A 27,643-nucleotide genomic window follows, 5' to 3' on the forward strand; every position below is an offset into this window, starting at 1 on the left:
AATATATATATATATATATATATATAATTATTAAAACAGATAATGACACCAAAAGTTAGTTACTCTAAATGTCTCAAACTTAATAATTTAGTAAAGATAAAAAATATTATTTAATTAAATACATTAATGAAACGCAATGATTTTTTTATATAATCAAATTTATATTTTACATGATCGAAAAAGTATTCTTTAAAATAATAAATTATTAATTTATCAATTAATTCATATCTTTCTGGAATAAGGAATACTTTGTAGAGAAAATTGGTAAAAACTTGTGTGAGACAGTATCACATGTCGTATTTTGTGAGACGGATCTCTTATTTGGATCATCTATGAAAAAATATTAATTTTTATGCTAAGAGTATTACTTTTTATTGTGAATATTGATAGGGTTGACATATCTCACAGATAAAGATTCGTGAGATCGTTTCACAAGAGACCTACTCGTAGAGATTTTTACTGTAAATTTGATTAGTTCTTTTTAAAAAAAATAAAAATAAAAAAATTGGCCAATCCTTTGAAATCATGTATATTACATACATTTGATTCATAATTAGCCATGTGAAATTAAAGGATGTCGTTCCGAGCTTCAATTATGTTCCAAAATCTAATATTCTCAATTTAAATTCAGAGAATATTAAAATATTGGATATTAATATAATAAAAAGGAGACCGATCGTTATTCCAAAAGGTAGAAGAAAAAAAACAAAAACAAATACGCACACAAAAGATTATAGGATATTTGAGTTAAGATATAATTACAAAATTAATATATTATTGAAGGTTTTTTTATCCATTCAAATTTTTTTCAACGAGTCGATTCGATCACCTTATATAGACAATGAGAAGACAATCTCAAATTAAAAACAAAAATCCTATAGATTAAGATATTTTTTTATCACATAATATGCCAATATTTCATGAAATAAATGGTTATATTTTGTCTGATTTTGTTCCCAACTAAAAGTAGGATTTCTTGTTTTTTTTAGAGAGAAAATCAAGTAGGATTTTGATCCTAACCAAAGTAAGATGTTCTACAAGATTAATGCAAGATTCTACGATTAATCTGGATAAGTTTTACACGAAAATACACACACACACAAACCATTAATATAAAGGTTTCTCTCCCTATCAAAACTATTATCCCAAACAAAATGGCTAACACCTTCACACACAAACTCACGTCTTGCTCACTAATACTCCTCATTCTTACATTCAATTCCTTCTCCACAGGCCATGGTTCTTCAGAACTACAAAGTGTGTGCAATCAAACCAAAAACGATCCCCTTTGCTTGAATGTTTTAGGGTCTGATCCGCGCAGCAGTACCGCAGGTCTCGCTCAGCTTGCACAGATAGCAATCGACATGGCCGAATACGAGGCAATAGGCACCAAAGTGAAGATCCATGGACTTCTTATGGCTGCAAAAGATCCCAAGTCAATAACCCTCTATGGAGATTGCGAAAATATGTATCTTGATGCTTTGTCTGCTCTAAGAGCCGCACCCGATTATCTTGCACAACGTCGATACGGTGATCTTGGGGCTCAGGGAGTTTTGGTACGTTATAATGTCGATCGTTGTGGGTCGTCACTTATAGTTGTTAAGCCTCAATTCGCCAAAGAAATTCAGGAAGTCGGGATTCTTGGTGATGCCATATCGATTATATCTCAAGATTTGTCTCATCGATCTAGGGATATTTGATTAATCGAATCATGTTATTGTCATTAGAATTGAATGGTTCGTATTTTAGTTAAGATTTTGCATTTTAAACATTTATTTATAAATTTCCCCTTATACACATTGATTGTGATGAACAGGTATATATAACTTGTTTCCTCGCTGGAAATCCAAAGCGACCTTTAATTTCTAGAATTTCCCTCTTCTTCAACGGACCTGGAAGCACATTAGTGCAAGAAGGGATCAAAATCTGTCTCACAAATAAATCTGACAATCTCTCATGAACTCAGAGCCTAACTTTTAAAATTTTAATTTCACTAATTTTTTGTATTGAAAAAAATTTAAAAAATATTTATGGAATTTAAATTTAAATTTAAAAATAAGCTGTAAAACGACATCCAAAAAAGAAGAGAATAAAAAAAATAAAATTAAGATTTTTAAGTTTAAGTTATATTTTATTTTCTAGTAGTGACGGATCTTCGTGACCATCCAAAATTTTTAAAGCATATTTGCTATGAAAGAAACTTTTTTACTTAATATATATATATATTTATTGGTGGTGATACCCCTCTTTTTTTTTATACTTATACTATAGGTTTGTATCCTCTAGTTCTCAATTTTTTGTCCTCTCTATAATTTTTATTGTTTTTATTTATTGAATAATGCATATCTTAATCCATAATTTTAGCTTATAATATTTTAGGATTGAAATAATTTTAAATACTGTGTTTAAAATAAAAATAAGGAATATAATTAAATATTTTTATTTTCTTATGAGTTGAATATGAATTAACATATTTAACTTGTGATTATATTATTAATATAAAGTTGGAAATTAATTTTAATTATTTATTTATTTTTTTAAAAAATTTATTATATAATGACTAAAATTTTTAAAAAATTATTTAATTTTTAGCAGGTCCAACATAGATTGGACCGCCCGAGTTTCGGGTCTAATAGAACGGGTCTCATTTTTGGCCAAAACTATGTGAATCCCTTCTTTTGTCATATTGATCATAAGTCAAAAATTGGATGTGGTTTTTTTTTTAAAAAAAAAAAACTATTTATTATACAATAATTCTTGACTTTTCAGTTATACTAAATTGAAATTTAAAAAAATTAAAATATTTTTAAATTGTTGATTATTTCTATTTAAATCTTTATAAACCCATTAATTTCCCTTCCAACTCAACATGTTTCATCAATCTTTCTAGCTAAAAGAAATTATGTTTGGACAAGCACTTATAAAACTTTTTTTTAAAATGTTTTTTTTTTTTACAAAATTAAAATATATTAAAAGTTTTTAAGAATAAATATGTGTTTGGAAAACTATTCTATAAAAACATTTTTAGAGTTGAATTTTTTTAAAAAAAATCCATTTTATATAGTTATAAATAAATGAGAAGATGACTGAGCAATTATTCTATAAACACTTTTTAATTCTCGTTTAACCTTTTTTGGTTCTAAAACGATAAAAAAAAACACATCTTAATTGTTCTTTAAAAATTATACCTGAAGAATACTTTTTTAAAATATTTATAAAGAACGTTTGATAAAAATCTTATCCAAACAAATCTTTTAAATTTTTTTACTTATAAAACACTAAAAATATTTTTAAAATACTTGTCAAAACAAAACCAAAAACTTGATCATTCAGAAGCTTCGTTAATCGGGGATGGAGAGAATTCGAGAACCAAAGCAAGAGGTAATTTCAGAATAAGAAATCGAGACGATCGAAGAAGAATTAAGGGAGGATTTTCTCGAAATGCAAACAACTTTCTGTAGTCATGTTATTAAAAGTATCATTTAAATTAAAATCCTTTCCCAGAAAACATTAAATAAAAGGGGGAAAAAACGTGCATATAGGCATTGAAAATCCCTAGGGTTTTGGGCTCTTAGGGTTGGCAACCTGCGGCTGGCAGGATTTCTTCGTTCAATCATTTTCTCTGATTTGTGCGTTGGCTATCTATGTTTAAACGGATCCGGACGAGATTACTCGTTTAGTTGAGGAGATGAAGTTATCCACGTCAAACCTAAATGACACCATCTGCTTGGATGAGGTAGAAAAACGAATGGGAGTGGATCGGCTGGCTAACTGTTTAGTGGCCAAGGTTCTCTCACCTAAGGCCCTCAATCGAGAAGCATTTAGACAACACATGCCTCGTATTATGCAGGCCACAAGGAAGATCAACATCGAAGCCATGGGCGATAATTTATTTGTGTGTGAATTCATCTCACCGAGGGACCGCAATAGGGCGCTTACGGACGGGCCCCGGAATTTCTTCAGACATCTGGTGATCTTCAAGGAACCAAAGGGATGGCAGAATCCTAGTTCTATGTCTTTCGATGAATTATCGTTATGGGTTCAATGCCATAATTTACCTTTGGCGTTCATGCAAGAAGATTTGTTATCTAAAATTGGGAGACTAATAGGACATGTGGAGGCTTTAGACCGAGGTGATAATGGTGTATTCCTGGGCAAATTTGCTAGAATCCGGGTACGTATTAATATCAACCAACCTCTGAAGAAATGTGTCCGTATAAATACTATGGAAAATATGGATGATATTATCGTGCTACTTGTCTATGAAAGATTGCCGGATTTGTGTTATGCCTGCGGGAGAGTTGGACACACTATACGTGACTGTGATGATGGAAAGGTAGACAAGACTGCTCCTAGCTTTGGCAGCTGGCTATGGTACCGGGAGGAAAACCAAAACTAGTGAACCTAAAGTGGGTCATGCACAGGGACACACTCAGGAAAAAAAACCTTGGACAGAAGGTACTGAAGATATGGAAAATTTTGAGGGAGAGAATATTGGTACAGTGGCCCAGGTACTGATGTTAATAGATAATAATGAAATGGGAAGTACTGAGGCCCTGCCAGCGCAAGCTATAAATCAAGATATGGGCACAGACGCTGGTAATAAATGTTCAGGGGAGGATAAACAAATGCCGATCGCGCAAAAACATTGGAAACGAAGGGCTCGTGAAGCGAGGAATGAAGTTTATTCACAAAGTCTCTCTGGAGATAAAAGACGTTATAGCATGGCCGATGTAGGGTCTTCTTCTCACGAAGCCACAAGCCCAGTCAAGAAAGGTGCAAAACTTGAGAAATCAACGGCGACTACTAAGAAATTAACGGCGGAGGTTGCAGTGCAACCCCGCCGATCATCATGAAAATCATAGTTTGGAATGCCAGGGGGCTTGGGAACCCACGGGCATTCCGGGAACTTCGGCGCCTCGTAGCCGACAAGACACCCACTCTCTTATTCCTAAGTGAAACCAAGATGAGAGAGTCTGAATGTAGATGGTGGAAAACTGTGTTGGACTATTCAGGTCGCTTTGCCATTGACTGCAGAGGCAAGAGTGAGGGATTGGCTTTGCTATGGAAGGAATCAGTAGATGTGCATATAAAGTCTTACTCCATGGGGCATATTGATTGTGTAGTCAAGGAAAATGATAAAGAGTGGAGGTTTACTGGCTTTTATGGTCATCCGGATTCATCTCTCCGTCATCAATCATGGGAACTACTTCGGAAGCTTCAAGGTATGACCGATCTCACAAACTTACCTTGGCTTGTGGGAGGTGACTTCAATGAAATATGTTTTGAGACTGAAAAACTGGGAGATGGGAGACGCAGACCCTCACACATGCAATTATTTAGGGATGCTTTGGAGGTTTGTGAACTCCAAGATATTAATTGTCGAGGAGAGTTTTTTACTTGGGTGAATAGGCGAAGTTCAGATAGTGTTATCTTTGAAAGACTCGACAGATTTGTTGGTAATTTGGGATGGAGATTGCTTTACTCGGCTGCCAGATCAGTCTCACTTGAGTTTTATCACTCGGACCACCGCCCTATTTGCCTTGAATTGAGTGGTTATTGCGCATAGGACTCATTGCATGGAAGGAGGAAAAAAAATATTTTTCGATTTGAAAAACATTGGCTACTGGAAGAAGATTGCGTGGAGGTAGTAGAAATGGATTGGGGTGACAAGGGGTTATCGAGACCCATCACAGACCGAGTAGAAGATTGCAAAAATGCACTACAAGATTGGGCCAACACCAGATTTCATAGCATCCCCAGATTGCTTAAAGAAAATAGAGCGAAGCTAAATACACTTCGAACAAGTGGAATGTGGAATTCTTCCATTACCCAGATTCAGGAACTAGAAAAAGAGATAGACAAAATTGCAACAAAAGAGGAGATTTATTGGAGACAGCGGAGCAGGATTTCTTGGCTGAAAGAAGGTGATCATAACTCCCACTATTTCCATGCCGTAGCATCCAAGCGGCGAGCACAGAATTTGATTACTGGCTTGGTCTCCTCCCACGGTGACTGGTGCTCAGATAGTAGAGGTATGGGTGACATAGTTTTGGACTACTTTGGATCTCTATTTAACTCGGGAGCCCCTACAGAGGAAGACATGCGCCCTATTCTAAGTGCTCTGACCCCAGTAGTGGACCAACATATGAACTCAGTACAAAAGAGAAGATTTATTGGAGACAGCGGAGCAGGATTTCTTGGCTGAAAGAAGGTGATCATAACTCCCACTATTTCCATGTCGTAGCATCCAAGCGGCGAGCACAGAATTTGATTACTGGCTTGGTCTCCTCCCACGGTGACTGGTGCTCAGATAGTAGAGGTATAGGTGACATAGTTTTGGACTACTTTGGATCTCTATTTAACTCGGGAGCCCCTACAGAGGAAGACATGCGCCCTATTCTAAGTGCTCTGACCCCGGTAGTGGACCAACATATGAACTCAGTACTTTGTGCCCCGTTTACAGCAGTGGAAATCCGTCGTACACTATTTGATATGAATCCGGATAAGGCACCCGGCCCTGATGGTATGCCCCCCCCCCCCCCCCCCCCCCCCTCTTCTATCAAAAATTTTGGCATGTGGTTGGTGAGGATATTACTGATGCCGCTTTCCAGATTCTTAATGGATAGACTTCCCTGGCATCGTGGAATGACACTCTTGTAACCTTGATTCCCAAGAAAAATAATCCAATGACCATGAAGGATTTTAGACCAATCAGTCTATGCAACGTAAGCTACAAGATTATATCCAGAGCACTTACCAATCGGATATGACCTATCCTCTCAAGATTGATTGATGAGTTTCAGAGTGCTTTCATTCCAGGCCGACTGATAACAGACAATATCATTGTGGGATTTGAAACAATACATTGGATGAGGAATAGGAGATCTGGAAGAAGTGGGTATGCGGCACTTAAGTTGGATATGAGTAAAGCCTATGACCGTGTGGAATGGAACTTCCTACAAGCATTGATGATTAAATTGGGATTTGCAATAGAGTGGGTTGACAAAATTATGAATTGCCTTCAATCAGTGAGATACTGTTTCAGAGTCAATGAGAATGTGGTGGGCCCGATTTCCCCAGGAAGAGGACTTCGCCAAGGCGACACGTTGTCACCCTACCTATTTGTTCTTTGTGCTCACGATTTATCTGCTATAATAAATTCGTATGAAAGAAGGGGGCTGATCCACGGGGTGAGAATTGCTTCTTCATGCCCATAAATATCCCACCTTTTCTTTGCCGATGATAGTTTGGTATTTTTCAGGGCGACAATGGAGGAGGGGGCGAGAATCAAGGAATGCTTATTCCTCTATGAACGTGCTTTTGGCCAACTGATTAATTATGAGAAGTCAGCCTTATCTTTTAGCCCAAATACTCACCCTTCGCTGATTGATACAATCAAGACAATATTGACAATTCCAGTGGTCCAAGGCCACGAAATCTACCTAGGACTGCCGACTGTCTCATTAAAAAGCAAAAGACTTCAATTTAATTACTTGATGGAAAGAGTGGTTAAACGGATTCAAGGATGGGGACATAGAGTATTCTCTGCTGCGGGAAAGGAAGTCTTGATCAAATCTGTCCTTCAATCTATTCCATCGTATGCGATGGGTTGTTTCAAAATACCTGCATCTGTCTGTAAGGAGATTGAAATGACTTGTGCTAATTTTTGGTGGGGCACATCGAATGGAAAGCGAAAAATGCACTGGAGACCTTGGGATTCTCTCTGTAAGCCGAAACTGAGAGGAGGGCTGGGCTTTCGGAAAATGGTCGAGTTCAATAAAGCGCTTCTAGCTAAACAGCTGTGGCGTATCATTCGCTACCCAGATTCTCTAACAGCTCGGGTCCTTAAGGGCCGTTACTTTAAATTTGGGAATGTCTTGAATGCTAGGCTGGGGAGCAATCCTTCATTTATTTGGAGGTCACTTCTTTGGAGCATGAATATACTTGAAAAAAGCTTGTTGTGGCGAATGGATGATGGCTAATCTATACATATCTTTGAGGATAAATGGGTACCTGGAATGATATCAAGCATTGGAAAGCCTACCGGGGATTGGCAGATTAATGATAAAGTGAGCTCACTGATCAGGGATGGGAGTTGGAACCGTGAGCTTATCTTGATCACTTTCAATCCTTATGTGGCCAAAGAAATTATCAAGATCCCTCTATCTGCCCAATCGGCCCATGACACTCAGTTCTGGCGATTTGACAGTAAAGGAAAATACTCTGTACGGGATGTATACCGACTTCAAATGGGACTTTTCTCTCCACCTGAAAATCAATCCGAACTTACACTTAGTGTTGGTGGTCCTTCCTGTGGAGCCTTTCTCTCCCACCTAAGGTCCGCATATTTTGGTGGAATGTGTCTCAAGATATCATCCCCACTAGACAAAACCTGCAGCGCCACCATGTTCCAATTGGCACGGACTGCTCATTATGCAAATTTGCTTATGACTCTACCTGTCACGCTCTATTTTATTGTAAAGCCATCAAACATCTGTGGAAGGAAGCATGTTACTATCATCTATTCAAGGCAACATCGATTACAGCTACACTGGATTTCTGTGAATGGATGCGAGCACAACTGTCAAAGGAAGAATTTGAGCATTTTGCAGTTTTTGCTTGGGCTATATGGAAAGAAAAGCAGAAATTTTTACATAATGAAGGTGATGGTGTGCTGGCACAGTCTGTAGCTTGGAGCTCTACTTTACTCTCGAACTTTAATGCCGCAAGATCAATGAAAAAGCATGTTAATGGAACATCTAAATACAAGGCCGGGAAAGGTTGGAAACCAGCAGACAGAAATTCGTCCAAGATGAATGTTGACGCCTGTGTCAATGAGAAATTAAGTCGTTACAGTGTAGGTGGGGTTGTGAGGACAAACAAGGCAGGCTTCTTTTGGCTTTCGGGAAGCAAATAATCCAACCCATCTCGGTGGTCCATGGAGAATTACTTGCCATAAGGGATGAGATTAATCTGCTGTATGAGAATAATTTTGAGGATGTTCAAGTAGCAACAGATTCTTTATTGGCAGTGCTTGCAGTCACGGCCATGGAGGATGACTTGGGATATGTTGGGAAATGCGCTCTAGAAATCTTTAATGATTTGAAGACATCGGTGGTTTCAGAGATTATCCATGAATCTAGATCGGCTAATAATGTAGCCCACACTATTGCACTTTTTGCTTCTTCACTCCCTACATCTTTTGTTTGGATGAACGGTGGGTTTCCTTCTTGATTGGTTGAACTTGTAAAGAATGATTTTACTCAATAAATTGCAAGTTTACCGTAAAAAAAATAAATAAATAAAAGGGGGAAACAATAAAAAACGGATATCATCATCAATTTGTTTATACTATAAGATAAGTTAAAAATAAGGTGTGTGTAACCAAAAAAAAGATTACATATATATCAAAATATTATCATATTATTATATAAAATATACCAGAAAAAACTTTTTATGAGATCGTCTCACGATTTATATGACCAGAATCATGAAAAATATTATTTTATGTTAAAAATTTAGATTGGGTCGACAAATATATATCCATGAGACATCTTATAAGAAACTTATTCAAAAAAGCAGGTCTATTGTGAGACGGTCTAACAAATCTTTTTCAATGAAACGGTTCAACATTACCGATATTTACAATAAAAAGTAATACTCTTAGCATAAAAAGTAATATTTTTTCATGGATGAACCAAATAAGAGATCCAGTCTCACAAAATACGACTCGTAAGACAGCCTCACATAAGTTTTTGTCGTATTCTTTAAAATATCAATTATTTTACTTTTCCAAACAACTATAGCCTCGTGTGAAATTTATAGATATTTCATATTTACAATAAATAATAATAATTTTAATTTAAAAAATATGATTTTTTTATAAGTCGAGTCGGAAATGGGTCTCCGGTACATAAGGTATTGTAATATATTATATATAATATTACCAAGTCTCGCATCTACGATATACACAAAAAATTCCAGAACATATGATAAAGCAATAAATAAATACAAAAAATAAAAATAAAAAATCCGGTCAATTTAAAGTATCCTGTCCTCTTCCTTCCCAGAAGAAAAATAATTCTGAAGCTGGTTCAAAAATATAATACTTGAAAAACCCGCAGCGCAGCTTTCACCTCAGGCATTGATCCAATTCGCGATACTGTAAACTCTATACAATCGTTGCTCAATTTCTGTATAACTTCGAAGTTTCCTGTATCTATCGGCTCAATTATTCGATTGGAAGAGTCGGGGACAAGTATGGAGCTGCAAAACACGGTGAAAGAAGCCCTAAACGCGCTGTACCATCACCCAGACGACGCCGTTCGAATGCAGGCGGATCGCTGGCTCCAAGATTTCCAGCGTACGCTTGATGCTTGGCAGGTGATTTTTCAATTGGGCTAATTTTTTTTTTTTTTTCAGATTTATTTGTTTTCCCTTGTGTGGCATGGATGTGACGAGGGATTGACATTTTATTCAGCTATTTAATTATGTGTTTTGAGTTTGATGTGGATGAGGTGGAAGTGTTCGTGGTTAATTTGTTTGGTGAATCTGTCGGGGAATCGTTTGTGCTTTTAGGTTGTGTTGAACTGAATGGTTTTGTTTTATTGTTAAGTTCTTCACTTGCTAGTTAATTTCATAATTAATGATTTTATTAGAAAGATAAGATGTTTAGTTGGTTCTGCTGGCGTTGAAGCGAAGGGGAGAACTTACTGGAATGTTTTGGTATTTTGGAGAAGTAGATAATGGTTGTGATTAACACTATTCATATGTAATGGTTCATTCAGTATGGCTGCAGCAGTTTCTTTTCATCAAGCATGGAGCACTCACATAAATTTTGTAGATGAATTTGTTGGCTTCTCGTATGAACCCTGTGTGTATTTTTGCATATATCGTGTTCTTGTAATGTTAAAATTGGGTCCTCAATGTTCCACGGTCGTCGTAATTTTGCCATTAGTTCATCCTACATGCTGTGGGCACTATCTGCAACGGTCTTAAAAATTTGCAGGCTTTGTACTTTTCAAAATAAGTTATCAGCTATTCAGCTTATGTATTTTACTATTTTTCCTTTGTCGTCATCTCTCTAGTTTGACCAGGAAGATGTTGTGTTTGTAGAGAAGTTAAAGAGGCTTAAGACCCTTGTTATGTATGCCGAAAGGGCTTTGATATTTGTGCTGAAAGGGCTTTGATATTTGGGATTTGGATCTATTCCAGAATTTTGAAAAGCCAGGGTTGCCATGTTAGAAGCTCTTGTGGCAAATACGCCCCATTGGTAAAGTTTTAGTTGTGGATTTTAGACTACAGATCTTTATGAAGAGCCCGTTAGTAAACATTCTGTGAGATTCTTTACTGGTTAGCTTTTGAACGTTCATTGGTAAAGAGATGTTTTATTGACGTTCTTTTGTATTCTTTTCTTCTATTGTTGTTTACCAAGACTCCCTGCTCTATACTTCATAATTTATTCCTTTTGATGAATTTTGTTGTATCTATGAGAGTTGCTTGATACTTATTCGAGGTATATTCTACCTCAACATTTCTGCAGTTTATGTTGTGTTAAAGCAAATAGATTTTAAAGAGCAGCTGACTAAGAATGCGTTTTTCATTTGAACCAACAAGTTTTGATAACCATTTAACACATGCATTTTAGTTCATAGAAAAAATGCTTAATTTAGTTCCCCCTAACATTTGGAATGAAACTTTAGCTGTTTTTTTCATTTAAGTATAGACTTTCCTGATTCTTGTCAAGGTCCTAGTTGAGCACTGGTCATAACGTTTCAATTGCCCCTTTGGTCTATCACCCTTTTTGGTGTCCTATTCATATCATATTATACATCAATTCGTTTAAATTTATTTATTTATTTATATAATACTTTCTTTGCTGTGTTAACTGTAAACCTTCAAGTCTGAGAGGAATTCCTTGTTCGATATAACTGTTATACCTTGTGAGATTTAATCCTTCCTGTCAATATTTTTTAAGAAGTTGTGAATTGATGTGTTATATTGTTTGCTAGGTTAATGTTGTTTGTTTTCATGCCTTGCCTTTTCTTTTATAAGCAACATCATTCATGCAGCATTAAACACATTTTACCCCGTAAAAATCGGTTAATAACTTAATATTCTTCATAGTTGTTATTTGTTTCGCTCTCTCTTTCAGAACACAAATCTATTCTAAATGAATTTTTTCGGTGAATGAACTATTTAGGTTGTGTGCCTTTTTCTTCCACATTTCATTTGATAAAAATCTCTGAAAAATGTCGTTGAATGTAGAGAGGTAATAAAGAATTTCGATAATTCCCCTACCCTCTCTTGCTATGTTTGTTTGAGTTACTTGGGACATTTTTGAGAGGGAAATTTCTCTATACTAGTATGTTTCATTTTTTCCTGTCCATTTGAATATCTTTCCTAGTATAAATTGTTACTTCCATAAAAAAACCTAATTGGTTGCTCATTTTAGTAGGTTGCTGACAATTTGCTTCATGATACTGATAGTAATCTTGAAACTTCAATATTCTGCTCTCAAACTCTCAGAAGCAAGGTGATGCTTCTAATCTCTCATTTTCTTTTGGAATAAAATTGTAATGTCCAACACATTTTACTTTTTCTAATATCTATGATGATATATCATGATGCCACTTAGCATTTTTTCATGGTGTAAACAGGTACAACGAGATTTTGAGGAATTACCTTCTGAAGCTTTTCGTCCACTACGGGTTTCTTTAAACGTAAGGGATTCTTAGCTTGTGTAGAATTAATTTCTTGATGTGACATGGTAAAAAATTTTATTTGTTATTTGCTATGCTTTTCTAAACTGCGGCATCAGTTGGGTTGTTCTATGATTCTGTGTTTGAGAATGTCGTGTAATAATTTGTAAAGTTACTCGATCTTCGATGGGATTAATATATGCATGACAGCGAGTGTGTCCATTGCATTTTGATGATTATATTTGTAATTAACTATTAAGGATAAATTCTCCTTCAAGATGCCATATGTTAAAAGATTCTCGCTTGCATATGGAATATGTATTTGTGCATTCTGTTATGTATTGTGGTTTGTGACATATTTCTCTGTGAAAATGACACCGCCATTTTCTTGTTACACCGAAACTTTTGGGTACATTTGGGGAAAATGTATGTACACTTTGTATTCAATGCTCATGTCTAGACATTCTCTCTGCTGGTATCTCTGAAAATGTGGGGACGATGGCATTGTATTCTGCGTTAAGAATTTTATTAAGATACAGCAATCTGGGCTTTATTCGTACTCTATTTTTGATGCAGACCTTATTAAAATCATTTCACAAAGGACCACCTAAAGTCAGGACTCAGGTAAAACTAGAAATTGATTTGAGTTCATATTGTCAATTGTTTTTGTGATATCCTTAGATTTTAACGAGGATATTGTGCTAAATATAATATTATAGATTAGCCTTGCTGTGGCCGGTTTGGCTGTTCATGTGCCTGCAAAGGACTGGGGAGATGGCGGTATTATAAATTGGATAAGAGATGAAATGAATGTTCACCCAGAGTATTTACCAAGTTTTTTGGAACTTCTCAGAGTCTTGCCCGAGGTACAACGATCTTCGATTTTAGAAACAGTGACACATGGACACTCTCTCTCTCTCTCTCACACACACAGACACACACACCCATGCTGTGTTTTTTATCCTGTAGGGTTCTGCTCTTTGTGATGAGCTTTTGAGCCGGCATTAGGGTGGCAAATCATAATTTTATAACCCCATTGCTAAAATATAACTACTAAGAATATCAATTTTTTTTCTATATAGAACTTCATAAAGTGTTGCATGTTATTGAAAAATAAAAATCTCGTCGAAGATATTCTATTTTATTTTTGTGTCAAAAGTGGATCTTGAATTTTCTCATGGTCGAGCTTGAATTGGCTTTTTTTTTGTCCTAGTTTGAGATGTACTATGAAGCTTGGTTAGGTCCGTTCTTGTTTAAAAATTTTGAGGTTGATGTTTTGAAGTTCATTTCAAACACTATGGAATGGATAACTTTTTTTCATTTTCATTCAGGAAGTATTCAACTATAAAATATCCGTACGACCTGACAGACGGCGAAATTTCGAAGATGAACTAGCTTCTGGGATGGAGATAGTTCTGAACATCTTAACCGCCTGCTTGAGCATTAATGATTTAACAGAGGAGGTACGTGTTTGCTACTTTTGATCTCTTTGAGTCCATTCTTTGTTGCCATTTAGATCAGATGTTTCTTGTAAATGTATGACAAGTATAAACAATGTTTTCTTGTGAAATTCTCCGTTCCCATAGGCATATTTTAAGAACACCGAGAGGTTTTCTTTCTGGTTTACTGACGCATCAGTGCATAAATTTACTGTCTTGAACCAATTTCATGTTCTTCCTGGACTTTTTGTTTTATGTTTTGATGAGTTCATCCTTTACTTGACATAAACTAGAGCATTGGTGTTTCATTACGTGCACTTTATATCTTTGTTGTATAGATAATTTAGACCCATAGCTATACGATGAGGTTTGATGAAAGTCCTTGCTGAAGTCCTGTAGCGGCATACATTTTTTCATTCTCTTTCCTCCATCCATTTCTATCCGCATTTGACATACAGAACCATTTGTCTATACTTTTATATTGACAGTACTACTGAGGTCTTTTGCAGAAATTGACTGCTTGACTGAGTTTGTAACAGCCCTGTGATAAATGCCAGCATTTTAATTTCTGATAGGGAGCTTCTAATGTACTGAGTATTCCTGTTCATTTTTATCGCAATTGCATTGTTATTTGTTTTCCAAGCCCATGTATACTTGCAATTGCATAAATTTTCATTATTGATTTTTTGATGCTGGTTATACTTACAACTTCAACAATTATGTTTCTATAAAGTATTTACTCTATTTATTGACTTTTACTGAAAGATAGAATTTGTTTAATTCTTATTTACTTTTTTTTAGAAAACTTCGTTCTTCTATATTTTCTCAAACTTGCTGGGGGGTTTTTACATACTTTGATTAGAAGGTCTTATTTGGACCTTTTTAATCCATCTGCAATTTATCAGGTTCTTGAGGCTTTTGCTTCTTGGCTACGACTGAGGCATAGGTATTCTGTTTTTCTTTCAGTTCTTGTTTTTGGTTTCATCATTTAGCAATTTTTCATTGAACTTCCTCACTTTTCAAATATTGATCTGTTTACCCTTTTCTTTGATTGAGGAAAAATATGATGTAGTAGATATATTGTGTGGCGGTTAAGGCCTCTATGTTTCTTGCATTTTCTGTTATTTATTAGCTTTGGTGAGTTAGTTGCTAGCATTAACATCTGGTTATGTGTTAGTATATCTTACTTTTCCCTTGGATTAATTTATTTTACTGGCTTGCTCTATTGTACCTATATTTTCATGATGTCTGGCTCTTATGATAATTTGACTCATAGTAGTAACTACTGAAATTGGTTTTTGTCCTATTGATAAGACCTGAAATTCAGTATTTGAAAGGGGATTTTATATGACCTTGTAAGAATGCTTGGATAGCCCATCCATTTATTTATCAGTGAAGGAACAAACTGGCAACTCAAAAGACAAATCAAAAGTTGTGGTCTTCAATCTTCATCCTCCAAATTGTGTGTCATTTTTTTCCAAACGTGTACTTCATGTATCCACTTTCATTGTCTTCTTGAATTCAACGAGGAAGTCTTGTACTTCCTTTAGAGTCATAAAACTCTTGCATCTTGAAGAGGTAATGCAAATTATATCAAATGTCATTTTACAGACATGTTTTCACTTTTCATTTTCCTTTTTAAGTTTCGATTATTTTTCAACTAGTTAGATGATTTTCTAATGTTAGCTATTTGTTTCAGGATTCCGGCTTCAGCCCTTGCTTCACACCCATTAGTGCTTACAGCTCTTTCGAGCTTGAATAGTGATTTACTCTCTGAGGCTTCTGTCAATGGTATGTTGAAGAGGATTAGCAACATGCTAATGCTCTCTCTCTGACACACACAAACTCTCTCTCTCTCTCTCTCTCTCTCTCTCACACACACACACACATAAACACTCACATTCATAGAGAAAATCCTCCAGTCAAGTTTTTCTCACTATTACTTGTTACATGTGGATAAAGATAATCACAATGTATCACTAAATCCTTACTTTTTTTTGCAGTAATCTCTGAATTGATACACTATTCGGCATCAAGAAACTTTGATGGGGTTGCCTCCCAGATGCCCTTAATTCAACTAGTTGTTCCGCGAATTATGAGTCTGAAAGCCACAGCTTAGAGATCCTTCTAAGGTACTTGTATAAGCAGGGTCCTATGCTGTTTCTCCTGTTTTTAAAATGTTTTTACTGTCAAAGATGATTTCTTATATTTATATGCTTTATTAGTTGTATGCTCAAACCCTGAAAGATTAAAATGTTTGGCAGTTTAGCATGGTGTTGCAACGTAGATTGTTTCATTTGCTTGTTTGAACATCAGTGTACTCACAGCTTGAAACTTACATGGCTATATTAAATTTGTTGAATTTTACTTCATGGCTGGCACTCCTTTTTTTATTCTTATACAATTCCTATTGTACTGAGTCCTGCTTATAGAATTTGGTGTTACTTACACCAAAGTAGCTGAAGATTGACTCTCTGTTTCCTCACTCATCCACCCTCCATATGAACAATAACATAATGCGGTGGCTTAATGTGATATTCAATTTTTTCTTTGCAAATGGCGGAGTTGGCATAATTAAACGCACTTTCAACCTCTAGTTTATGGGATGTGGTTGTGTCTTTCTGCAAAATTGGGATGTAGGCTATAATTAAAGGCCATTGCTAGCGAACTGCAGCTTAGCATTCCAACTAAAGAGATTAGACCAGTTTGATTGGTGTACGCCACACAGGGTGGGCATGTTGGGAGCATTTGCTGCAGCTGGTGGAATTCAAATAATAATTCAACTACAAGCTGCTGCAGTGGCAGCAGAGATTAATTGTGCAATTGTGGTCTTATTTTTCTAAATGATATATGGGAGGGACACTGTTTGTTTCTGTTGAAACTTACACCGTTTTTGCCTTGAGTTTCTTGTTGAGCTAAGTTTGCCGAGCTGCGTTATTGTCTTTTATGTTCGATACTTGTTTACTGCTTCTTTCAGGATGAGGAGGATGTGAAGGCCATTGCTCGCCTCTTTGCTGACATGGGAGATGCATATGTTGAATTGATTGCAACCGGTATATAAGTTGTCGCTTAATACATGATTCTTCACTTTGTTGCTTTTATGTTGGATCCATTCAAGGGGAATGTTCTTAATGAATCATTTATATTAAAATGCATCTCTCCTTCACATCACACTCACACTCTCCAGCATATTAATGATTTTATCTGCACATACATATGCACTGTGCACGCACAAGCACATCTGCACATGCGCCTGATTTATGCAAATTCTTATGGTGTTTTCACTGACAAGATTGCCTTATGAAAATGACTTTTATCTTCAGGTTCTGACGAATCAATGATGATTGTGCAAGCATTACTTGGAGTTGCTTCACATCCAGAATTTGACATTGCTTCCATGACCTTCAACTTCTGGCACAATCTCCAAATTATATTAATTGAGAGGTGAAATTATATTGAATTATCATTAAGTAGGAGTGCTTGAATAAGCTGTTGACTTTGACTATTCTATTGAATCAGGAATTCTTATGCAGCCTATGGAAGCGAAGCATCTGTTGAAGCTGAGAGAGCCCGTCGGTTGCAGGTTTTCCAGTCATCATATGACTCGCTTGTCTCCTTGGTGAGGCTTTTCTCCTCTGTAGTTGATTTAATGTGCAATTCTTGGTTTCAAGCTGAATCTCTTCATCATTTATGAAAACATCTAGTCCTCGAAATGCTTTCTTAAGAAGAATTATTTTATAATCAAAAGTTGCAGTAGGTCATTTCCAAAAGTTTAAGAGCATGATGTCATCATTGTCCAAGTGCCTTCTGAAACTTTTTAGTGCTCCTATTTTTCTTTGTTTGGCATGAAATAATTTCCTAAATATATTTTTTATATGAAACGAAATTGTATTAAAATAGGAAAACAGAGTAGAGGGAGACAAATAAGATATCCGCAAAAGCACAATACATGAAAGGCTACACTATCGTCAATAACATAAAAATTTTCAATCCCTGACTAGAGTTGAGATAGAGAAATAATTAAACTCTGCAAGCTTTCTCGTCCAACTAGCAACCTTAAATCTGATCTTTTCCCAAACCTCGTCTATATACTCTGCTATATCGTTGAAAATTCTTTTGTTCGGCTCCAATCAGATTGATCAAAATAAGCAATGAACTAGCACATTCCAAAATGTCCGACATTTCCATCCGTTACGCAATCCTGGGTCCAAAAGAAACATATAATGCGCCGCTCTTGGAAATATCCACTCCATGCCCAATTCTTTCAATACTTTGTCCAAATTCAACTCGTGAACGAACAATGCAAAAGTAGATGATCTTGATTCTTCTCTTTGTTCCGGCAAAGTGTATACCAGTTCAGATTTAATGCACAGTTAGGCCAGCTTATTTGCAAAGAATCGCAAGTCGTCAATATTCCCAAAGGCTCAGTCCACGAGAAAACTTGAACATTATGTGAAATAGGTTCTCTCCAGATATTATAAAAATGAGGGAAATTAGGAAAATTAGTGACTGGTAAAAAAGATTCATAAAAAGATCTGACACAAAAGACCCTAAAGAGTCCCCCAACCAAACTCTAAATCCGCCCTACCCAACTCCAAATGAATATTTCTAAAACCCCTAACAAAGTACTCAACTCATCAATTTCAACCTCATTCAAAGCCCGGTTGAAGCGCAGATCCCAGGCATAGCTGGAATTAACCGGAAGGTCCACCACACTGATCAAACTTCTAATATTTTTGTTTGACTCGAGGAGATTTGGAAAAGAGATGGAAAAGATTTTTTAACGACAAAATCCCCCACCAAGTATCCTCCCAAAAACGAATTATATTCCTCTCTTTGAACATCGCCCTAACTAAAAGATGAAAAGTCTGGTAAGATCGAGAGATAAATTTGCAGGGCTTTCTAAAAGTCCTATTCCTTGCCAACCCCACGTCCCAACCATTATCTTGCAATCCATAAATACTCTTGATAACTTTTTTCCACAAATGTTCCCTCTCCACGGAACATCTCCATCACCATTTCTCTAAAAGTGTCTTATTCCTCAAGCAAATATACCCCATTTCCAACCCCCCTATCGTTTGGTTTGCAAACTTGATCCCAAGCAACCAAATGACAATGTACCTCCTATCAGCTCCGTCCCACAGAAAATCCCTCATAATCTTTTCCATACCATTTGCCACACCTAATGGTACTTTTAATAGAGACATGAAATACGTTGGCATCGCACTCGACAATGTCGCTATCAAGGTTAATCGGCCCTCCTTGATAAAAATGCTTTTTTCGCTTGCTTGTTTCTTTTACATCTTAGATAGCATGGGTTCCCAAAAGCCATAATTCCGAGGATTACCTCCCAACTGTACCCCCATATATTTAATTGGCCACTCATTTTTACTCCCAATCTCTGAAGCCAACCCTTCCACTACCAATTCCGAACAACTTAATCCCAACAAAACACTCTTTTCCAAGTTAATCTTCAATCCCGACTTCTGGCTAAAATAGTTGAGTATCTCCACCAAAAACAACGCTAATGAACTCTCAGATTTAACAAAAAAAAAAGTGTCATCCGCAAATTGAATGTGAGAGATCTCTATTTTATCTATACCAACTTCTAAGCCCCCTAACTTCATTCGCAGTCTTAGCCATATCCACCAACCGCCCCAATCCATCAATCACAAGATTAAATAGGAAAGTGCTTTTTGTCTAAGACCTCTCATCCCTTTTATTTTACCTTGTGGCCTTTCATTAATAAATATAGAAAAAGAGACATTCGATACGCAACCATTTATCCACTTTCTCCATCCATCACCAAAACCTTTCTTTTGTAACACGAAATCCAAAAATCTCCAATCCACATTATCATACACTTTTTCCAAATCAACTTTGAACACCAACCCTTTCTTCTTCTTTAGTCTACACTCCTCGAGTATTTCATTAGCTATAAGTCAACAATCTAGAGTCTGTCTCCCTTGTATAAATGCACATTGATTTTTAGCTATCATTTCGCTGAAGACTTTCTTCAACCTATTCGTTAAGACCTTAGCCAAAATCTTATACAAACTCGTTATCATACTGATTGGCCTAAAGTCCTTCACCTTGACCGCATCTTGTTTCTTAGGGATTAGACAAATTGAAGTCTCATTGGTAATCCCATTGACCATGCCTCCTTCAAAGAATTCGTTAAACACCTTCACTAAACCCTCTTTGATCGTATCTCAACAACTTTGATAAAAAGCCAATGTAAACCCATCCGGCCCTGGAGCCTTCGATCCATTGGTATCAAACACCGGTTTTTTAATCTCCTCATCTGAAAATGGAATCTCCAAATCCTCTGCATCCACCATCCAGTTTCTTATAGATTCCTAAAAAAACTGATTATAGACTCTTCAATTTGACAAACCTCCGTAACCACAGACCCGTGTTCCAGTTCCAATTTATCTATTAGTGATCTATTCCTTCGATTATTCAGCAAGGCATAAAAAAACTTCTCGAGTTCTGGTACCCTTCCCTTAGCCATCTCACTTTTGCCTTTTGACTTTTTATTTGAAACCTTCTAAACAACATTTCTTCCATTTCGCACCTCATTACCCTTCTTTCCTCAGTAAAAACATCCGACAAATTCCTCCCGTCTCTTGCTCATCCAACTGTCTAATTTTTTTTAACTAACTCCGCGTATTTCACATCCACATCCCCAAAGACCTCTTTGTTCCATTTGGATACTGAACTTTTATTCCTTTAAGTTTCTTCATGAACTTATGCCCTTCCCACCTCTGACTGACCCCATTATTCCACCAAGACGAAACTGAATGTTTGAAGTTTTTATGAGTCAACCAAGCATTCTCGAATCTGAACGGAGATGGACCCCAAGTAACTTTAGAAATATCTAGCAAAACTGGAAAGTGATCTGAGGCGATTCCGGGTAACACCGTTTGTCTAAAAGTGGGAAAGATGTCCATCCAACCCTCTGAGAACATACACCTGTCTAGCCTACAACAACTTGGTATATCCATGAAGTTAGACCACGTGTACTTTTCTTCAATAAAGGTGGATCGTGCAGTTCCAACTCCTTGATCAATTTATCAAAATACGACATGCTTTTATTTGTGGATAGGGTATTCATCTTTTCGCTCAAAGTTCTAACCACATCAAAATCTCCTCCAAAGCACCTATTTTCGCTCAATAGTTCTCTTTCTCTTAGCTTACACGATCCGTATATAGCTGAGAACCACCATTTAATATAATCATTAAGTTGGATCTCTGTCGAGACCGAAATCTCCCCTATGAAGTTATCACTGACGACCACGACTCTGAGATCCCACATCACTAGAATACCCCCTGATCTTCCTATCGCTGGTAAGAAAACCCAATCAAGAAATCTAGTCTTCCACAAACCTGCAACAAATCTACTATCCAGCGCCTCTCTCTTGACTTTTAAAAGCCCCGCAATGTCCGGTTTTTCCTTACGTAATACAGTACGAATTAATCCCCCCTTTCTTGATGCCCATACCCCCTAATATTCCATGAGCATATCTTTCTAAAAACGCATTTGAACCTTTGGAAACCAAGCCTTTCTCGTAATTAATCCCGCACTTCAATCTATTTAGTTCTCCATTTAAAACACTTGTTGATTGCTCAACACTTTCCCAACACCTATAATCTGAATGGACTCCCAAAGCCTTATCCTCATCGTGGAATTTATTCCCCATCTTATCCCCTGTGAAATTTAATTCTCTTTGCCCGGCTCAGCATCTATCCTCTGTTGTCCTCCTCCACCTAAAAGACCGCTAGACATCCCTAGAACGGAGGAAACAGGAAAAATAGAATGAAAATTGGAAGAATGATTTAGAAATGATGATTGAAAACAAGATAATACTTCTCCCACTAAAGGTTTCGCATTTTCCTACTGAAGTGACCAGTATTTTGCATAAGACCAGGTGAAGATGAGAACCACTTTAAATCCGCGACCTCATCCTCAGTATGTACTGAAAAATCTGAAAGGCGAGAAGCATGGTTATCCGAAACAAAAGATTCATCTTCTTTCTCCGAGAAATCGTCTTCTAAGTCGGTGAAAATAGATACTTCCCTATCTCCCAAGTCAACCTCCACCCAACAAAAAGTCCTCATGGTTCAAGATACTTGATTTTGGTAAAACACCCTTTTCGAAACCAACTTTATCCTCATTTATTTTCCTGAACTTTCTTCTGTTGTACGTTTTCTCAAAGATAGGCAGTATATCCTCTGTGCCTTCAGCTCCTCTAAGTCTGATTTGACCCTCGAACCTTTGGTTAATCATGGAATGGATATGTGATCCTTTGAAATCACTAACCTCTTTAGGGACTATTCTTTTTAGGATCTTAACTACCTTTCCCATTAATGAAGGTGCCGACATAACAGTAAAATTAACTTGCCGAGTCTCGGCCTTCTTAGGAAGAACAAGAGTCTTCATATCTTTCACCGATTCCTCATTGATGCAAATCTCAATACCTTCCACTCTATCTCCTAAATAAATAAGGTTCATGCTCTCGCCTTACATCAGATTCCTTGACAGTAATATTAGAGCGACTTGTAGATCCCGCAACTCCGTCTTGTTTTCTACGAATATTTGAATCTCCCCATGCCGCCAACATCCTCTTACCATTTACCACGACCTGAGCGTACAATTGACATTCGTAATACTCATAGACTGCTAAATCAATAGAATCAACATCGATTCTGATCTCTATGATCCCTTCTTTCACTGGAATTTGCATCCCGCTGTTAATAAATCATCTTTCGCTACCTCTCACCTTAATCTTTACTGCCCCAAGATCTCTAAGGCATGCATTGTCATCACTTATATAAAAAACTACTGCATTGATCCCCGATAATTTTTAAAATATCAGAAGACCGTAATTTCCGAGGTAGACCAAAAATCCTAACCCAGCTGCTGCAACATTCGTAAACCATGTCCATATTGATTTCTGGTCTCCACTCCTCAAAAACCAAAGGCACCGTCTACGAAAAAACCTTTCCTGAGGTTTAGAAAATATGAATACTCTGTCTGATTAAAAGGCCACTACACTGCCTTATTAGGAAAGGGCTCAATCCTCATATAGACAGAATTACCAAGAACAGTCCGAATCTGCTCCCATGAAGTGATAGCCCCTCCCTTAGTAACAATAAGTGATTCATACTATTCTTAACCGGCCTCTGCCTACTACCGTCCTCAACTTAGAGGACTCAAAATTGGTGCTAAAAGAAGTTAGAGGGGTTAAATAGTTGATGATTGGTTTAGATATTTTCTGGGTCAAAGGAGGAAAGCTGATTTAATTATTTGGGAGTGTAGGAGACAATGAAAGTGATGACTCGAAATAGGACATGAAGAAGCACTCAGGAGATTAATTTGATACTCTATAAAGTACATAATCAATTTTCTTGCCATTTTAATGGCTTCCAAAAAGTTTTACTAGACTAAGTTTGCTTTATTTGGTTGTGTTGTTTTGTTCAAAACACTGCAATATTATTTTCAGGAGATGATGAATTCATATTAGTCTAAGATATTTTTGGTAAAACTTTCGAGTTTGCTAATGTGTATACCGGGTAATAGATGGTATGGAAGAGATCTCACGAACGAAAGAAAATTTTCTTTTATCACAGGTTAGCATCAAAGTCGAGTACCCACGGGATTATTTGGATCTTTCAAGGGAGGATCAGAAAGATTTTAAGCAGACTAGATATGGTACATTCCTCTGTAGTTGCTTGCTAATTTGTATTTCAACATTTCCTTCAATGGTGTCATTTTTTGTTATGGAGTCACAAATTGGAAATTCACAGTTAACCAAAGAAAATATAAAATGCAGAATAAATCATTGTGGCGGATGGAATGGTCAACACTGCTCTTGAATCATTGCTTTATCTCATTTGGCCTCTCTACAATTTATTAGCGTATAACAAACCTGTAATACCTCAAACTTTTTTGTTGATATTTCAAATATTTGGATACATTTTAACTAAAAGGCTTTTAATTTCGCGTGCTTGTCAGTGACCTTTGATAACTTTTCAGTTGTGACGAACGTTGTGGTTCTCATATGCACTATGTAAAAAACACATATAAACAATATTTGGCTTGATTTAATTTTTTCTTCAGGAGTGGGTTGTTTAGGGATTGTGCCTCCTATCTTATGCAGTTTCTTCTCAGTTGGTGCTGTGTTAAAACTAAAGCTAATTGGACAGCTAAGACAAAAATATTCAGTCAGTTTTGTTGACACTTATGCAATTTCCAACACGGATCAAATTTTCTCAATGTTGTAGTTGTGCCGGTGGCTGTGATACTACATCTAAATAAGTTATGCTGCCTGTATACCTAAGTACAGCTTCCATTTTAATGAAATAAAACAATAATTATTTTCTTTTAAGAGTTTCCCAGCATGTTCTGAACTTTATGACACTGCTTTGAGTCTTGTTTTCTTTTACATTTCTTTTATATCTTTTTATTTTCTTCAATCTAAGCCCATGGATTTAGAAAGGAAATCTGAGCTCTTCAGCTGACAAGCAACAGATTTAGAAATAAAAACTGATAGCAAAAACTGCACATTGCTTCTTTTAACATGAAGAAACACTGTTAGCATGAAGAAAAATGGCAAGAGATATGTGCCAATCGTCCTTCTCTGGAAAACCCTTTTAAGACCTTTGGGTAGTCTTAAAGCTTTTTGAAGTTGAGTAAATGAAACTACAGAAAGAGAACAATATAAACAAATAACTCACTGAACCAGACAAGCAAGATCTAATCTTCTGTTTGCAGATCAATACATGGAGGAACTATTCTGTCTTCTTTGTAGATTTCTGGCTGTCTGGGCAATATGTTTCAACCGTCAAGATACAACCAAAATACACAAAAGAATGCCTTGCCAAAATTGGAATTCTTTTTTAATGATGCGAAATTGTAGGTTCATACAGGGGAACATTATTTTTTTACGCGAAGACATCAACGTGTTAATGTTCTTTGTATGGAAATATTTATTAAATCATCTCACAGTTCCATGCCTCCTTTGCTGTAGCTAGGTTGAATGCTTTTTCAAAAAACCCTAGTTTCTGTCTCTCTACTGACTGAACGACAATATATTTCTCTGTTTGTTCTGCTTCCTACAGTGCACCATAAGTATGTTTAGTGTCTCTGGATATTTACCTTGAACTTTACTTTCAGGAACTATCTTACCCTCTTCTTTTTTGTCACTTGACTAGTTTTCCTATGTCGAGTTGTCAATTTGTTTCACATTCTATCTCAGTTCGGGCTCTGGTATGGTACAACCTATGGATTTCTGAAAATCTTTTATCTTTGCAGCTGTTGCTGATGTCCTTATCGATGCAGCTCTAGTTTTAGGTGGGGATGCTACCCTAAGAATTCTATACATGAAGCTTATCGAGGTATGTATTTTTTTTATAAGAAACTTTATTTTATTAATCATATGATAAGTACCGAGTACATCAGTGGACTAGTGCTCCACTTTCATCATGAAGTACATAATATCAAATTTACGTTAATGATACACATAAGCCCAATCTCGCAATATATCTAATATGGAGACATTCTTGAAATCACCATGATTGCTGATCCACATAGCAACTTTGATCTTGATTTTTTCCCAGCAATCTTCTCTAGTTTCTTCCTTATCATCAAAATTCTTCTATATCTTTCCAGCCATACTATCCAGCATATGCAATGAACCACGACTTGGCAAAAAATTCTTCCCCTCGTACCAGTTAGCTGTCCTAAATCCAAAGAGAATAAATCCCTCGTTGACTTCGGCATCACCCAAACCAATCCAAGCTCTTGCAAGGCTCTAGACCACAATCCGGTCGTGAATGGACAATGGATGAGCATATGATCCTGAGTTTCTGTTTCATTTCTACACAACACACACCAATTTGGGCACATAGCAATTGAAGGACATCTTTTTTGCATCATCTCCGAGGTCGGTAGCTTACCCTGAGTCGCTATCCACAAAATACTTGAATCTTTTTTGGAACCGGAACCTTCCAAACATGATGGAAAAGAGGAAAAACGGGGAAAACGAGTGTGTGGAAAAAAAAGACTCGAAGAAGGATTTGATTGAGAAAGTACCAGAAGAATCCTCTGTCCACACACGAAAATCATCTACCCCTTCAATCAACCTAGTTCTCTCTAACACACCTAATAACTCGGACACCTGAAAAAGCTCTACATCTCTAACAACTCTTCTAAAATGAAAATCCCATGATTGAATAGACGTGGCATTATCAAATTGGACAAAATGACAAATAAGCAAATTATGAACTGCTGATAACTGAAAATGCCGGAAAAAGTTTTCTAAAAGAAAAATCCCCCCACCACCTGTCCTCCCAAAATCTAGCCTTGTTACCTCCTCTCACCTTAATTAAAACATGCTGTTGAAAAGTCTGGTATATTCGGGAAATAAACTTCCATGGGCACCTAAACGTAACGTTTCTTGCCAACCTCGCATCCTACCCATTATCTTGTAAACCATATATACTTATAATGATATTCTTCCACAACGTACCATTTTCCGCATAAAATCTCCACCACCACTTCCCCAACAAGGCCTTGTTTCTCACTATAATATTCCCAACACCCAATCCGCCTTTTTCCATAGGTTTGCACACATGTTCCCACGCAACCAAGTGGCTATGTACATCACCATCTGCTCCATCCCATAAAAAGTTTCTTGAGATCTTCTCTATCAACTTCGCTATACCTTTAGGCACCCTAAAAAGAGAAATGTAATATATCGGAATTGCATTTAAAACCGATGATATCAATGATAATCTTCTCCCTCTTGATAAAAAAGATTTTTTCCAACTTGCCAATTTTTTCGACATCTTAGCCACGATGGGATCCCAAAATGAAGCTTGTAACGGATTTCCACCTAAAGGCATTCCCAAATACTTAATAGGCCAAATTTCGTTACCACATCCAATTTGTCGTGCTAACAGTTCAATTTCTCTTTGTTCACAATGGATACCCAACAAAGCACTTTTTTCCCAGTTGATTTTTAACCCAGACATTTCACAAAACGATCTCACAACTTGAACCATGAACCTGATATGTTCCTCATTCCTCATAAGGAATAGCGTGTCATCCGCAAACTGAATGTGAGATATCTCTATCTTGTTTCTACCAACCTCGATCCCCTTTATAAAATTCATTTCCTTAGCTTTGTCAATCAATCTCCCCAGCATATCCACTACCAAATTGAACAAGAAAGGAGACAATGGATCTCCTTGTCTAAGCCTTTTTTGCGCCTTAAATTTGCCCCTTAGCCTCCCGTTAATCATAACAGAAAATGATACGTTTGACACACATCCTTTGATCCATCTTCTCCATCTCCCTCCAAACCCTTTTTTCATCAAAACAAAATCCAGAAATTCCCAACTCACATTGTCGTAAGCCTTTTCGAAATCCACCTTCAACACCCATCCTTTCTTCTTATTTCTCCTTCCCTCTTCGAGTATCTCATTCGCTATAAG

At 36.6% G+C, this 27,643-nt stretch overlaps 2 protein-coding genes across 2 annotated transcripts in view; both read left to right on the forward strand.

Annotated features, from left to right (window-relative positions):
* The first annotated feature begins 4,852 nt into the window (after window positions 1-4,852).
* Window positions 4,853-5,569, forward strand: LOC142538530 (uncharacterized). The gene has a single exon (XM_075643845.1). It carries the CDS (start codon window positions 4,853-4,855, stop codon window positions 5,567-5,569), a length of 717 nt encoding a protein of 238 aa, XP_075499960.1.
* A 4,493-nt stretch (window positions 5,570-10,062) lies between these two features.
* Window positions 10,063-27,643, forward strand: part of LOC142540872 (transportin MOS14) — a 29,050-nt gene continuing 11,469 nt past the window's right edge. The window contains 15 exon segments of the mRNA XM_075647302.1: window positions 10,063-10,386; window positions 12,461-12,538; window positions 12,663-12,725; window positions 13,281-13,328; window positions 13,424-13,570; window positions 14,036-14,167; window positions 15,049-15,089; window positions 15,843-15,934; window positions 16,147-16,253; window positions 16,255-16,275; window positions 17,121-17,196; window positions 17,467-17,587; window positions 17,663-17,762; window positions 23,777-23,858; window positions 25,461-25,543. Of these exon segments, the coding sequence (XP_075503417.1) occupies window positions 10,264-10,386; window positions 12,461-12,538; window positions 12,663-12,725; window positions 13,281-13,328; window positions 13,424-13,570; window positions 14,036-14,167; window positions 15,049-15,089; window positions 15,843-15,934; window positions 16,147-16,253; window positions 16,255-16,275; window positions 17,121-17,196; window positions 17,467-17,587; window positions 17,663-17,762; window positions 23,777-23,858; window positions 25,461-25,543 (1,314 nt within the window). The 5' untranslated portion in view covers window positions 10,063-10,263.

This window comes from Primulina tabacum, chromosome 3, assembly GCF_025594145.1.
Source record: "Primulina tabacum isolate GXHZ01 chromosome 3, ASM2559414v2, whole genome shotgun sequence".
NCBI classification, from domain to species: domain Eukaryota; kingdom Viridiplantae; phylum Streptophyta; class Magnoliopsida; order Lamiales; family Gesneriaceae; genus Primulina; species Primulina tabacum.